This window comes from Zosterops lateralis (assembly GCF_965231275.1).
Source record: "Zosterops lateralis genome assembly, chromosome: 20".
Taxonomy (NCBI): domain Eukaryota; kingdom Metazoa; phylum Chordata; class Aves; order Passeriformes; family Zosteropidae; genus Zosterops; species Zosterops lateralis.
The window spans coordinates 8,673,124-8,687,327 of record NC_139780.1 but is presented as its reverse complement, the minus strand read 5'-3'; the positions used below and the strand labels follow the sequence as shown (position 1 = coordinate 8,687,327).

At 50.3% G+C, this 14,204-nt stretch overlaps 1 protein-coding gene across 2 annotated transcripts in view; it reads left to right on the top strand.

Moving 5' to 3' along the window:
* NOTCH1 (notch receptor 1) overlaps positions 1-9,167 on the top strand; it is a gene marked incomplete at its 5' end in the record, with an annotated part of 42,305 nt that extends 33,138 nt beyond the window's left edge. For both annotated transcript variants that reach the window (XM_083875676.1, XM_083875675.1), the window contains 9 exons: positions 692-1,120; positions 1,914-2,062; positions 2,692-2,908; positions 3,251-3,341; positions 3,552-3,717; positions 4,406-4,701; positions 4,994-5,141; positions 5,253-5,350; positions 5,780-9,167. In XM_083875676.1, the coding sequence (XP_083731802.1) occupies positions 692-1,120; positions 1,914-2,062; positions 2,692-2,908; positions 3,251-3,341; positions 3,552-3,717; positions 4,406-4,701; positions 4,994-5,141; positions 5,253-5,350; positions 5,780-7,270 (3,085 nt within the window). In that variant the 3' untranslated portion in view covers positions 7,271-9,167. The remainder of the gene's footprint in view (positions 1-691; positions 1,121-1,913; positions 2,063-2,691; positions 2,909-3,250; positions 3,342-3,551; positions 3,718-4,405; positions 4,702-4,993; positions 5,142-5,252; positions 5,351-5,779) is intronic.
* Between the last annotated feature and the right edge of the window lie 5,037 nt (positions 9,168-14,204).

Sequence of the window (14,204 nt, the reverse complement as noted above, 5' to 3'; positions counted from 1 at the left end):
AACTTCTTGTTTTAAAGCCTGTGAGGGTCACTGTCTGTGGTGACCCTCTGGTTCTTCTGGTTGTATCTGGTAAAAGTCCTAGACTCAGGCATGCTGTTCATTCCCAACATTCTGTTCTGCTGCCTGTGCAGCTGCAACTTGAGCAGTCGCATATCCTTGTGGTCCTTCTGAGTTTACATCCACTTGGAAGCTCTCTGGGTTTGACTTATTGCAGATGGCTTCTCTGTCCTTGCTAGTATCACTCCACAGAAGTGAATCCTCCAACTCACAGCAGTAACACAGTCAGTTTCAAGGCAGGGAGACCCCAGATGGAAGAGCAGCCAGGAAACACGATGATGTTAACATCCAAGCATTTCCCAAACATTGTCTTTGGCAACAGCAGGAACTTAGTCCCAGATTCCTGGACCAACTGTGGTCTTAGTAACTACTCTGTAAACCCATGCCTTCTCTGAGTCACAGTAATTTGTCCCTTTTTCTTTTATAATTTAACAGCTGCTCTCTCTCACCTGCAGCAGTGAATGTTCACAGTGCTGCATGAAACAGCTGCTTTCTATGTAAACTGCTTTGGTGTCTGTCAGGGTGAAGAATATTTATACAAAACAGAGACCACCACTGCTTTTCTCAGCAGATAGGTGTTATTTGCAGTACTTGGTCTAATTCATTCTTCTGCCTTGCTTCTCCCTCCACCCAGCCCTCTGTATGACCAGTACTGCAAAGATCACTTCTCGGACGGTCACTGCGACCAGGGCTGCAACAATTTTGAGTGCGAGTGGGATGGTCTGGACTGTGCAAACAACATGCCAGAGAAGCTGGCAGATGGCACACTGGTGGTGGTGGTCCTCATCACCCCCGAGAACCTGAAGAACAACTCCTTCAACTTCCTGAGGGAGCTGAGCCGTGTGCTGCACACCAATGTGGTCTTCAAGAAGAACCCCAAGGGGGAGTACATGATCTTCCCATACTACGGCAATGAGGAGGAGCTGAAAAAACATTACATCAAGAGGTCCACAGAGGACTGGTCAGATATGTCCAGTGCTGTCATCAACAAAGTGAAGAGCAGCCTTTACTCCAGGGCTGGCAGGAGGCAGAAGAGGGAGCTCGATCAGATGGACATCAGAGGGTAAGAGGGCTCCATTTTCTCTGAGCAGCGCTCAAGAGCGTGTTTTCTGTGTTGATAATAGTAACACACTAGGAAGGGAAGGATGTAGGCCAGATAATTGTATTTAGATGTTGCTTTCTGTGTGAACAGAAACCGGATTTTGCTCTCATGTGGGAAAATGGAGTGATCATTCAGGAGTCTCTGGTACAATGCTGCCGACTCTCACGATTGAAGGAGTCCTGTGCATTGTTGGGAGCCGGGGCTGGGCTGGGTGGGACCTGGAAGCAGAGGTTGGCCTGACCGACTGTCTGACTTCAGGAAGTCATTAAGTTAAGCCTCATTTTCTCCCTGGGAAATGCTTTCTAGAGCTTTGTTGTAAAACTCAATTACTGCAATCTGTGTTTGGAGATCTTTGGTGTAAACATACACATCTAACCTGCTCCCTCTCCATGGACTCAATCAAAAACTCCTGAAAGCAAAGGAGTTATAGCAGCAAAACTGATGTGAGATGATCTGAAGGCTTCCAAACAGCATTATTTAAGATACTGTAGTGTCTGGGTAATTATAAAACATTGTGAAGCAGACTCCTTTCCATTGCTGTAGATAAAGAGCTGGATTTTACAGCATTCACTGAGGCAAATCCAACACACCATGAGTATGAGCTGCAGACTTTGGGCCACAGGGGAGCAAGGAGATGGGTTCCCACCTTCTAATTCCCACTGATGGGGGTTAAAGAGGGAAGGGAGACAGGGCTCACCCGTGTCCTCGGTGTGGTCATGGCTCCCTGTTCCTTATTGACTCTTCTCTCTCATAGATCCATCGTCTACTTGGAAATTGATAACCGCCAGTGCATCCAGTCATCTTCCCAGTGCTTCCAGAGTGCCACTGATGTGGCAGCATTCCTGGGAGCCTTGGCCTCCCTTGGCAACCTGAACATACCCTACAAAATAGAGGCTGTCAAAAGTAAGTACAGCTGGTCAGCTGGAGGGGAGAGACAGCCAAAACTTTCCAGCCTTCCCCAAGTATAGTTATCTGTCAATTGGCTGCATTTGAGCACAGTCTGGTTTTAATAACCTCACTTTATTTTTTTCCCTTTAAATCTTTTCTGTAAAAAAAATTGCAAGCCCACTTTATTATTTTTGCTTATTCCAGGTTTTATTTCAAAATCATTATCACTCTAAAAGTTATTAAAAAAAGAAAAGAAAAAGAAAACCCAAGCAGCTCCAATCAATCAGTGACATACAAGGAGTTGAAGTTTGTATCTTGAAAATCCCTCCTAAATCCTTTTGTCTTAACAGCTCAATGCAAGCGCAATGATTTGAAGTTTGCTAATCCTTTTCCTTAAAGGAGAAAAAAGTGAAGCTGTCTCCTGGTGCAGGCTGCCTTGTGCAGCCGAGAATTTGCCGATAGTTTGCAATTCTGATTAATAGCGTATAAAATGACCTTATTTTGGGGGGGGGGGAGGTGGTGGTGGCTGATTTAGATCAGACTTAGGTACCTCTATTAACAAATTTTCCTTCATTTCCACTCTGTCCCTCGTTCGCTATGCAGCTTAATGCCTCAGCATCTCTTTGTGCCCCACTGTTTTGTAGGTGAAACAGCCGAGCCCACGAAGAACTCCCAACTGTATCCTATGTACGTGGTGGGGGCCGCGCTGGTCTTGCTCGCCTTCATCGGACTGGGAGTGCTGGTGTCCCGCAAACGCCGCAGGGAGCATGGGCAGCTCTGGTTCCCAGAGGGCTTCAAAGTGACAGAGTCGAGCAAGAAGAAGAGGCGGGAGCCCCTCGGGGAGGATTCTGTTGGACTGAAGTGAGTAATTTGTTTGCTAACCCGATAGATGCTGATAGCAGGGCTGCTCAGGGCTCTTCTGAGGGAGCCTGTCAGAGTTTTGTTCTCTGGTGTGTCATGGTGGTGTGGCAGGGAGGAGAAGAATCAGGGGTCTTAAAGTTCTGCATGGGGGAAAAAAAGCAGTGCTCTGTCTGGTTCATGTTTTGTAATCTTTTTTTCACCTGGTAAAAAGATGAAATGCAATGTGAGGGGAACCTCCTGGGAATTGGCTGATTCTTCTTTCAGTTTGTGCCTGTACATGGACAAACATCACAAACAGTTCCTGCAGAGGAGATAACTTTTTGTGTGGTTTTATTTTTAAAGACCCCTCAAAAATGCTTCGGACGGCACGCTGATGGATGACAACCAGAATGAGTGGGGTGATGAGGAGACCTTGGACACCAAGAAGTTCAGGGTAAGCCTTCTGCCACATTCCCTGCCTGTGCTGCTCCTGGGTTTGTCACTGAAGGAGCAGAGGGACTCTCAGGGCCCCTCTCTGCTGCTCTCAGCTCCTTTGCAAACCTGCCTGTGATAAACACACACCTTGGAGCCTCGCAGAGCTTCCCAGGCTGGAGCTCAGCCCAGGGTGCTTTTCTGGGAGCTCATTCCCTGCTGTTTCCCTCAGTTTGAGGAGCAGGCAATGCTGCCAGACACGGATGACCAGACAGATCACAGGCAGTGGACGCAGCAGCACCTGGATGCCGCTGACCTGCGCATTTCCTCCATGGCCCCGACGCCTCCACAGGGGGAAATCGATGCTGACTGCATGGATGTCAACGTCAGAGGGCCGGGTAAGGACCCCTTGCACTTCTGCACTGTCAGCTCATGTCAAACCCTCCCTCAGCCCCTGCAGAGGAGCAGCCCCACAGCCCTCTCTGTCCCTTGCTGGTGCAGTCACTGCTACAAGCTCTGCACCACGGGGTTGCTGTTGTGTGTGATTTAGAGAGAGACCCTGTCACATTTTGCTTTCCATGAGAGCTCTTTTGTTCAGTGGCTGAGATGGAAATTACAGAAGTACCTATTAAATCACCCAGGTTATCTCTCTGCTGCTCCTATATTCCTCTCCTCCCACCCAACTGTACATTTCACAGTCTTCCTTTAAGGTTTTTTAACAATGGTTAATAGCTTTTTAAGTTCTTACAAACACTTGATCTTCCCCATGTCTGTGAAATTGTCCTCTGAAATAATGAAGGTATTTACCATACTCTATTTGCTTTGAGCAGCCTTCCTTACAAACTGCACCTTACACAGGGCAGATGAAATAGGGAAAGCAGTAAGTAGTAAGATACCACTGAGGAATTTCAGATCCATATCAGAGGAAGGATATTCGTGTTTGATGTTCAGAACCAGTCAGGAACTCAGTCTTGGTTGGCACCCAGGAGAGTAAGCATCTATCGCAGGCAGAGCATCCGGCTGAGCCTCCTGCATTACAGAGGGTAAAAAAAGCCTTTTTTTCACCGGGCTCCCCTGTGCTTCCAGACGGCTTCACCCCCCTGATGATCGCCTCGTGCAGCGGAGGAGGGCTGGAGACCGGCAACAGCGAGGAGGAGGACGATGCTCCCGCCGTCATCTCGGACTTCATCTACCAGGGCGCCAGCCTGCACAACCAGACTGACCGCACGGGCGAGACCGCCCTGCACCTGGCTGCCAGGTACTCGCGCTCAGACGCGGCCAAACGCCTGCTGGAGGCCAGTGCTGATGCCAACATCCAGGACAACATGGGCCGGACGCCGCTCCACGCCGCCGTCTCTGCCGACGCACAGGGAGTCTTCCAGGTAACCCATGGTTTGAGCACCAGTTTTGGGGTTTTCGGGGGGAAATTGTGGTGCTACGGGAATAGTTTGATCACCTGCTCACCTGGGCAAGGTGTGGGGTGAGAGCTGTAAAAAATGAAGGCCCTGGTTGTTTTGGGGCACAGCAAAGCAGCAGCCCCACAGCAGCATCCCTGGACTGGGAGCAGAACTGAACCTTTGGAAAGGGCATTGCAGGTCCTGAGACCTGAGTACCTGGAGTGCCTTGCTGTCTGCCCCTCCTAATGCTGGTGTTCTTTGGCCCTTCTTGTGGCAGATCCTGATTAGGAACAGGGCAACAGACCTGGATGCCCGAATGCATGACGGGACCACTCCCCTGATCCTGGCTGCTCGCTTGGCTGTGGAGGGGATGCTGGATGACCTCATCAACTGCCACGCTGATGTCAACGCTGTGGATGATTTAGGTACTGAGGCAGCTAAAACACCAGTTCACCCAGACATGGGACAAAAGGGCTGCTTGGTGTTGATCTCAGCACTCTCTAATGTGTGTTGTATTTCATGGTTTTCCTCTCCAGGCAAGTCAGCCCTGCACTGGGCAGCCGCTGTGAATAATGTGGAAGCTGCAATGGTCCTCCTGAAGAATGGTGCCAATAAGGACATGCAGAATAATAAGGTAGGATCTCCTAGGCTGATATATGCAAGGGAAGAACCATTTAGGGAGTCTGTTAAAGAGTAATTTCTGGCTAAAATACAAATGTCTGGCACTGAGACTCTGATTTGATTGTTCTGCTGTGAATGAAATTGGATTTAGCTCAAAGGAGCACTGTGGGATGTGGTTGTAGGGGTGATGTTGAGGCGCCATGCAGTGCCTGGTGGGCAGCGTCTTTGTGGCCACTTCCAGCATGTTCTGGGTCACTCACAGGGTTCCCAGTTTGATAACAGTACAAGGACATGGCTCAGCAGGGTAGGAAAAAGCAGGAGCAAACCCAGATAATGGCAGACCATCTCTGCCACCCAACGACACGGGTGTGGAGCTCAGGGCAGCACTAGCCAGAAGAACCTGTGACCTCAGCCCACTAACCAAACCTTGCTGGCTTTCCAGGAGGAGACCCCACTGTTCCTGGCAGCCAGAGAAGGGAGCTACGAAACTGCCAAGGTGCTGCTGGACCATTTTGCCAACCGGGACATCACGGACCACATGGACCGGCTGCCGCGGGACATCGCCCAGGAGCGCATGCACCACGACATTGTCCGGCTGCTGGACGAGTACAACCTGGTGCGGAGCCCCACCCTGCACAACGGGCCCCTGGGGGCTCCCACCCTGTCCCCCCCACTCTGCTCCCCCAACAGCTACATTGGCAACCTCAAACCCGCCGTGCAGGGCAAGAAGGCCAGGAAGCCCAGCACCAAGGGGCTGAGCTGCAACGGCAAGGATGCCAAAGACCTCAAAGCCCGGAGGAAAAAGTCCCAGGATGGGAAAGGGTGTCTGCTCGACAACTCCAGCGTGTTGTCTCCGGTGGACTCGCTGGAGTCGCCTCATGGGTACCTCTCAGACGTGGCCTCTCCCCCGCTGATGACCTCTCCATTCCAGCAGTCCCCTTCCATGCCTCTGAACCACCTGCCAGGCATGCCAGATGCCCACCTGAGCATCAACCACCTCAACATGGCGGGCAAGCAGGATATGGCCATGGGCAACTCCAGCAGGATGGGCTTCGACTCAGTGCCACCACGCCTGTCCCACCTGCCGGTGTCCAGCCCCAGCACGGGCATGAGCAGTGCCCCCATGAGCTTCTCGGTGGGCAGTGGGGCCGGGCTGAACGGGCAGTGTGACTGGCTCACCCGCCTGCAGAACGGGATGGTACAGAGCCAGTACAACCCCCTGAGAGGCAACCTGCAGCCCGGGGCTCACCAGCAGCCCCAAAACCTGCAGCACGGCATGATGACCTCGCTGCACAACGGGCTGCCCACTACCAGCTTGTCGCAGATGATGAGCTACCAAGCCATGCCCAACACCCGGCTGGCGTCCCAGCCCCACCTGATGCCGAGCCAGCAGCTTCAGCAGATGCAGCAGCAGCAGCAGCAGCTCCAGCAGCCCAGCCTGCAACCACCGCAGCAGCAGCAGCCCCAGCAGCAGCCCCAGCAGCAGCCACAGCAGCCGCCACAGCCGCAGCAGCAGCACCACAACCCCGGCTCCAACGGGAGCGGCCACATGGGCCAGAATTTCCTCGGTACGGAGCTGAGCCAGCCTGAGCTGCAGCCGGTGAGCGGCGGCGCCATGGCCGTGCACACCATCCTGCCGCAGGATTCCCAGATGCTGCCCACCTCCCTGCCCTCCTCCCTGGCCCAGCCCATGACCACCACGCAGTTCCTGACGCCGCCTTCCCAGCACAGTTATTCCTCCCCCTTGGACAACACCCCCAGCCACCAGCTCCAGGTGCCCGACCACCCTTTCCTCACGCCCTCGCCGGAGTCGCCGGATCAGTGGTCCAGCTCCTCTCCTCACTCCAACGTGTCCGACTGGTCCGAGGGCATCTCCAGCCCTCCCACGAGTATGCAGTCACAGATGGGACACATCCCCGAGGCCTTCAAGTGAAAAAAAAAAAAAAAAAAGGTGTTTTAAAGACTCTCACTGAGAGCCAGAAGCTTGAGGGAGATTTTTTTCTAAAAGGACGCCGGATGCTTTTATTAAAGGATCCTTTTTAAAATATGTTTTTATAAAAAAAAGGAAAAAAAAGAAAAGAAAAATTAATTCCTTTTTTTTTTTAGTATTTATTTATGTACTTTTTATTTTACATGAGAACACTGCCTTTTTATTTATATGTTCTATTGTTAAGAACTCAATGTGGGACACCAGATGTGTTTCGAGAAATCAACAAATTAGGTTTTTATAGGACGTTCTCTTTTGTTTGGGGGGGTTCATTGTGTTTGATTTGAGAGGAAATGTTTATGTAAAGCTATAAGCAACAATTTGTGATTCTGAAATGCCATTAATTTATTTTTTTCTCTTTCAACTCAGAAAGAGAGGTGAAAAAGAAGAGGGGAAGGAAAAATTAACTAAAAATACCACTCTTTAAGGGGAAAAAATTAACTATGGACAAATTTTTTAAACGTACTTTAAAATGTTTCCTTTGCAATTGTATGAGAGGACATTTTATGGTACCAGTCATAAATCTTTGTTTAAATTTCAGTATTATATAGTTGTACATTTGCCTTGATAATAGAAATTTTTGTTCTCTCTTGTTTTTATATATATAAAAATATATATATTTAAATGATTTTTATGATCTAAAAAAAAAAAAAAAGAAAATCAGGATTATAGACCTGTAAGAACAGTTTCTAAGCTAAAAAATACCCTACAAAACATGAATACTGTCCCCCATCAAAAAGAAATGTATTTGCCAAACTTCCAAGAGAGCAAGCCCATAGCTATGGAGTATATACACAAAGGAGACTTAATTTTACTTAGAATATCTTTACCGATTTTTTTCTTTGGTTTTGTTTCATTTTCATGTTCGAGTAACTGTTTTAAGAAAGAAATGCCAATATAAACTTTGTAAACCACATCCTTATTTTAAGGATGGCCTGCCTAATTTTTTTTATTGTTGTTTTTTTAAAAGAAGGTGTGTCTGGCAGTGCAGACACCCTGAGTGAGATTACAAAGCATTATCACACTGCCACCCCCCCTGTGCTCGCCCGGCCCCAGCTCCTCTGGCAGAGCCCTCACTGGGTGCCCAGTGGGATGGTGCTGCTGGTTTTGGTGGGAGGCTGGACTGGCCAAACTGGAAGGGCGAGGGGCCAGCACAGCTGTGCTGTGAAACGTTGACATTTTGTTCTGTGACGTTAGCCTGGAGTGATGCATCTTTTTTTATATTGATGTGCACTCTTTCTGTGTATCATGTAAAATATAGTATAAGCCTGTGGCAGATTTAATGTTTGTAAATATGGGGGGGGGGGGGGTTTGGTATGTTTTGGTTTTTGGTTTTGTTTTGGTTTTTTTTTTCAAGAAAAGGTGGATTTTGTTTCAAAAATCTAAATGAGCAAGTCTTAAATATATCATAAATATATCACCTTATAGAGGTGTTGGAATATCACTCACTCGGGTGCAAAAGCAAGCAGACACCCTAAGACTAGATAATGTGTATGGGACAGGCAGATAGAGAGCATTAATCAAGAAAACCTAAGAAAAGGGTTCCTTTTCCTCATTCCTTTCTATTAGAACACCAAATAAAATGGATATTTCTCAAGGCACAGCGCCTTGCTGAGCACTCATCTTAGTTAACATTTCAGACCATTGTTATTGTGACACACCTAATATGAGTGATAAAAACATCCCGTGGTGTTGAATCTTCCTATGTTTTATAAACTAGAGTGTAGTTTAAGAAAAGATATCTTCTGTAATAAAGTTATCTACATGCAAAGTTGTAGTTTGCAAAAATGATGTATTTTTTTTGGTTAACTGATTTGCAATAAATGATGCTTCTGGGCATCTAGATTTTACTAAAACTGGAACTTGGTGTTTTTGTTACGGGTCAGTTGAATTCTGGATTTGACACCTGCTGTCTTTGCTTGCACAGAGGGCTGGAGCTTCCCCAACATCTTGTTCTTGTGTGAAAGCTCAGAGAAGACCTTTGGACAATGAAAATTTCTCTTTAAATTCTGCTAAACTCTCACTGTCTTGAGACCCTGAGCGAGGCAGGAGGGGCTCTGCCCAAGTAGCTCTTTACCTGCTGTGGGTGCTCTGATATCCTCAGGCCATCAAGTCAAGATCTAAAAGGAGAAACATGGAAAAATTGTTGTAAAGAATGTCCCTCATGCATCTTCAGAAAAACCAGGAACAGCAACACCAGAGAGCCAGTTTTACTTGTGCCACTCTGGGCACAAACACCACTCAGAAATGTTTGCTGTCCTTGTTGGGCTCAAGATTTTTGAGGTAATTTAATTTAATTTAATTTAATTTAATTCTTTCCCTACCCCGCAGGGACTCTGCAGTGCAAATGCAGCTGCAAAGTCCCCAAATAACTGGATATAAATAGCGGAGACATTGACCTCTTCCCAAATCACATAAGCCTGGAATGCTGGTATTTTCCACTCCGTGGCTGGGGAGGGAAAAGCCTTGTGTGTGCATGGGGTTGGTATCCAGCCCCAGACACATCCAGGACCACCAAACACCTGCTGGTGCTGTGACAGTGGCGTTTTATGTGCCACCCACAGCAGTGAACTGCACCTTCAGGGGTCAGGGAGGTGACATTCCAGGAAAGAGATCATCAAACTCCACAAAAAGGGGTATTTTAAGGGAGAACAAATTTTCCCCCCTGCAAAATGTGCCACCAGCAAGGATCTCAGACCTAGAGGGACATCCTGGAGATGGGCTTCCCAGGATGTGTCATCCCCCTGCCTGTGTCTGGCTGCCTCCATCCCATCTGGAATGCACTAAATGGAGTTTGTCTGCCTCCATCATGACTCACACATGAGCTGCTCATGAATCCCACGCAGCCCAGCCTTCCAGGCTTCTCCCACACGTTCCCATTCCCATCCCCAGGACCAGCCCAGCACGGCTCCAGTGCTGCCAGTGGGGCTGGGAAAGGCTCATCCCAAAGTGAGGAGGCGTTAGAAGGATCCTCTCCTGCCTGGTCCAGTGTAAAACCAAGTCACTCATGGGCAAGGCAGAAATTTGGCCTGGAATAGATGAAAAAAAAAAACAAAACAAGGGGGTTATGAGGACATGGAAAACAATGAGGCAACACATGTGGCTGGTTTAACAAGAGGGGCTGCAAAGTGTGGGATTTTCCATGAGGAATGGTCAGAGGGACAGGATGAGGAAAGAAGGGGCTAAATACCATGGAAAGAAGCAAATGGATAGCCACTAATTAATTGTCCACAAGGTAATTCAAACTCGAAGTCAGTTAAGATTTTTAAGTAGTAGAGGAGTAAGGCTGCAAAAAATTTAGGCTTTAAGTGTTTAGCCACAAATGACTTGGATTTATGAGGGCATCTGGTGACCAACCAGCTTGTGGGTACATGAGATGATTGTGGTGTCACAGATCCAGCTGGGATCGAGGCAAAGTTAAATGAGAAACAAGAGAAACGGCCCCAGTTTCAAACTCACACACTTAAAGCTTCTTCCCACACCAACCAACCCACCACAAGCTCATCCTCACCTCGTGCGGGTGAAGATTTTTGGGAGCTGAATTTCCATCTCTCCCAGCACCAGAAGATGCTGGGGAGTGACTGGATCATGGCAGGCACGGCTGTCTCAGTGTTCCAGGTGAAAAAGGAGCACTAAAATCACATCCTACGCCGAGGGAAGGGTTCAGGAGGGTTGGCGTAAAACAAGATTAGCACCGGCTATTGCCACGGCAGGTATGTTGGTGCTCTGAGGAATCCCTGCACCTGAACTATTTGTTTACATGCTGGAGGGCTTTTTTTTTTTTTTTTTTTTTAATTTTTTTTTTTCACTCTTTGTTTTCATTATTCCTGCTCAATTAGATGGGACATTTAGAAACTGCTACTCTGTATTGCTTCTCCCTCCGGGCTGTTGGTGTTCGCTCATAAACTTGTTCACAGCTGTTCCGGCCCTGGTTGAGGAATTGTTGCTGCAGCTGAAATCAGCCCCTGAAGAATGTACAAAAGGAGCCAAATCCATCTCGAGTTTAGCCTTGCTCAAATCACGCAGGGGTTAATGTGGCTGGGGTAGTCTGAATAATCACAGCAACTGAATGAGTAAATAAATAAAACTCAGATTGTCCAGTTGGCCAACATGTGCAGAACACTGGTAAGGGATAGAGATACTCTCCTTTTTCCCCCCATGTTTCTAAACTCAAAGAATGATCCTTTTCATAGCAAGCTCGTGGGGCAAGGTCGTGTTTCTGGTTGTGTGCAACCTGAAGACTGAATAAATTACCAGAAAAAGGTCTGTTTGTGTTGTAGGTGAGCTGAGGAACAGAGAAGCTGTGGCTGCCCCATCCCTGGAATTGTCCAAGGCCCAGCTGGATGGTGCTTAGAACAACCTGGGATAGTGGAAGGTGTCCTTGCCCATGGCAGGGGGTGGAATTTGACGGTTTTTAAGGTCCTTTACCAAACCATTCTGTGAAGCAGAACAGAGGGACACACGCTGTCCTCACTGGCAAAGGTTTTCATTTATAATGGGTCACTCAGAACTACTGCTGAGTACAGCAAACCAGCTGGAAAACTTCAGGTTAAAAAGAGATTGAATGCTTTAATGTGGCAATTCTTTATAATAATGTATTTATCAGGAGAATAGCAAAGGTGAGATCCCATTGTTGGCGTCTGCATTGTGTACCCCTGTACAAGGGGGTTAAATATGGAACATAAATATCTAACTATAAACACAGAAGTGAGCTATTGATGGTATTTAGCACACACAAAAAAAAAAACCCAATCAAGCTAATTAAAACCATGTTTCCTCAGATTACACCTGTTCGGGGAAATATCAAGGGAGAAGCAGGGCTTTATCTGCAACTCATGCCTGCGCAGGGAAATTGTATTTGACAAGCTGGTTCATAAGAATGTTCCTACAAAAGAGGGAGATGAAAGGCACTTAAAAATCACAGCGCTGCCTCTGGTTCCCACACCAGCATCAAAGTGCTGCTTCCCCTGCTCGGCCGGGGCTTTGAGGATATTCCCCTGCTTTAATGATCAAGCGTGCAGGAACAGCTCTCGCACTGATAATGACCCTTGATTAAGATGTTTGTTTAGGTCGCTGTGTTTTTTCCTCTCCAGGGCTTGTTGTTGGGTGCAGGGTGTGACATTATCAGCACGGAGGGGGATGACAAGCATTTTTCTGATGGCTGGAACAGGGGGTTGCTCCCTCTCCCCCAAAAAAGCTTCGTGTTTGTGTGAAATATTCTGTGAAACTCACAGAGCCACCAAGCTGGTGAAGGGTCTGGAGCACCAGGAGAAGTTAAAGGAGCTCAGGGGGCTCAGCCTGGAGAAAAGGAGGCTCTGGAGGGAATGTTTGGTGCTGGTTCTGTGTTTTTGATTCCCAAAGAGCTGTTTTCATGGAATCACAGACTGGTGTGGGTTGGAAGGGACGTTCAATGTCATCTCATCCCACCCCCCGCCACGGGCAGGGACACTTTATCCCTGTCCCCAGTTCCCTGACAGGAGATGGGCACGGGGGAGGTCCAGGCTACAGGGGAGGTCCAGGCCCTGCTCCCATGGAACAAGGGACAGGGTGAGGGAAACAGCCTCGAGTTGTGCCTCGAGGCTTAGATTGGCTATTTGGGGAAATTCCATCGCAGAAAGGGTGGTCAAGCCTTGGAACAGCGCTGGAATCATCATCCCTGGAGCGTCCAAAGGGGCACAGGAATGTGGCACTTGGGGACGAGGCTCAGCGGTGAACTCGGTACTCGATAATCTTGGAGGGCTTTGTCAGCCTTAAGGATTTTGGGATTCGTCTCTGATTCTGAAGGTTTTGGACACGCGCACCCCCGCCTGCCTCAATTAATGTGCCTTTCCTAATTAAGCCCCCAGGGACGTGCAGGACAGGACCTCGCTCTGCGAGACAGAATCTCATTTCCCGTGTCTATAATCGCGGATTTCTCAGTTGCAGCAGGCCCTGGAGCCCCTGACCCGCCCCGCTCCCCGGCCCGCGATGAGCAGTGACTCCCCCGGGGCCTGCTCCGGACCGGCGGAGCTCTGTCCCGCCCTGGCGGCCGCCCGCGCCACTGCACCCGCACCGGGCAGCCGAGGGGAGCGGAACATCCACGGAACGCGCACGGAGCCGCGCTCCACCGCTCCTACGAGGCCTCCGAGGAAGACCGCGGCGGCACGGGGGAGTCACCGGGACGGGGCGCCCCGAAGGGGACTCGAACCCACGACCTTGGAACTCCGCAGCCGCCCCAGCCGGGACTCGAACCCATGGCCTGTGCCGACCTCGCTTCTCTCCCACGGCCGCCGAGCAGCGACGCCGCCGGGTGCGCGCGCCGCCGTGACGTCATCGCGCGCCGCGCCGTGACACGTCGGCGGCGGCGGCGGAACCCCGAGCCGGATGTGCCAAGATGGCGGCGGCCGGTGCTGGGGCCGTGAGCGGCGGCAGCGCCCGCGCCCGCTGCTGAGGGGCCTCGGCCGGCGGGGGCTGCCAGGTACCGCGGGGCGCGCCCGGAGGGGGGGCTGCGGGTCCCAGGTGGGCTGCGTGAGGAGCGCCGGGCCCGAGGCACGGGCGCCGGTGTCCCCGGTGCCCACCCCGCGGTGTCTCAGCGCGGGCCTCGGGGCCGCCGCAGCGCGGGGAGCCGGCGGGTGCCGCAGCCCCGGGCTCGGCCCCCGGCTCCGGCTGGGCGGGCTGCGGTGCCGCAAGGAGGGGCGGAGGCGCTGCCGCAGTCGCGGGGCTGCGCTGCCCGGGGGTTTCCCGCAGGATTTGGGTCGCTCGGGGGGGTTTCCAGAGGGGCGGTGGGACAGGGACACTCCGCGGGGGCCGAAGGTTATTCCGAGGGGTGGGGAAGGAGGAGGCTCCGTGCGATGTTGGTTATTATGTATCCCCTCTGACAGCCCACGGTGCCGCTCCCGGG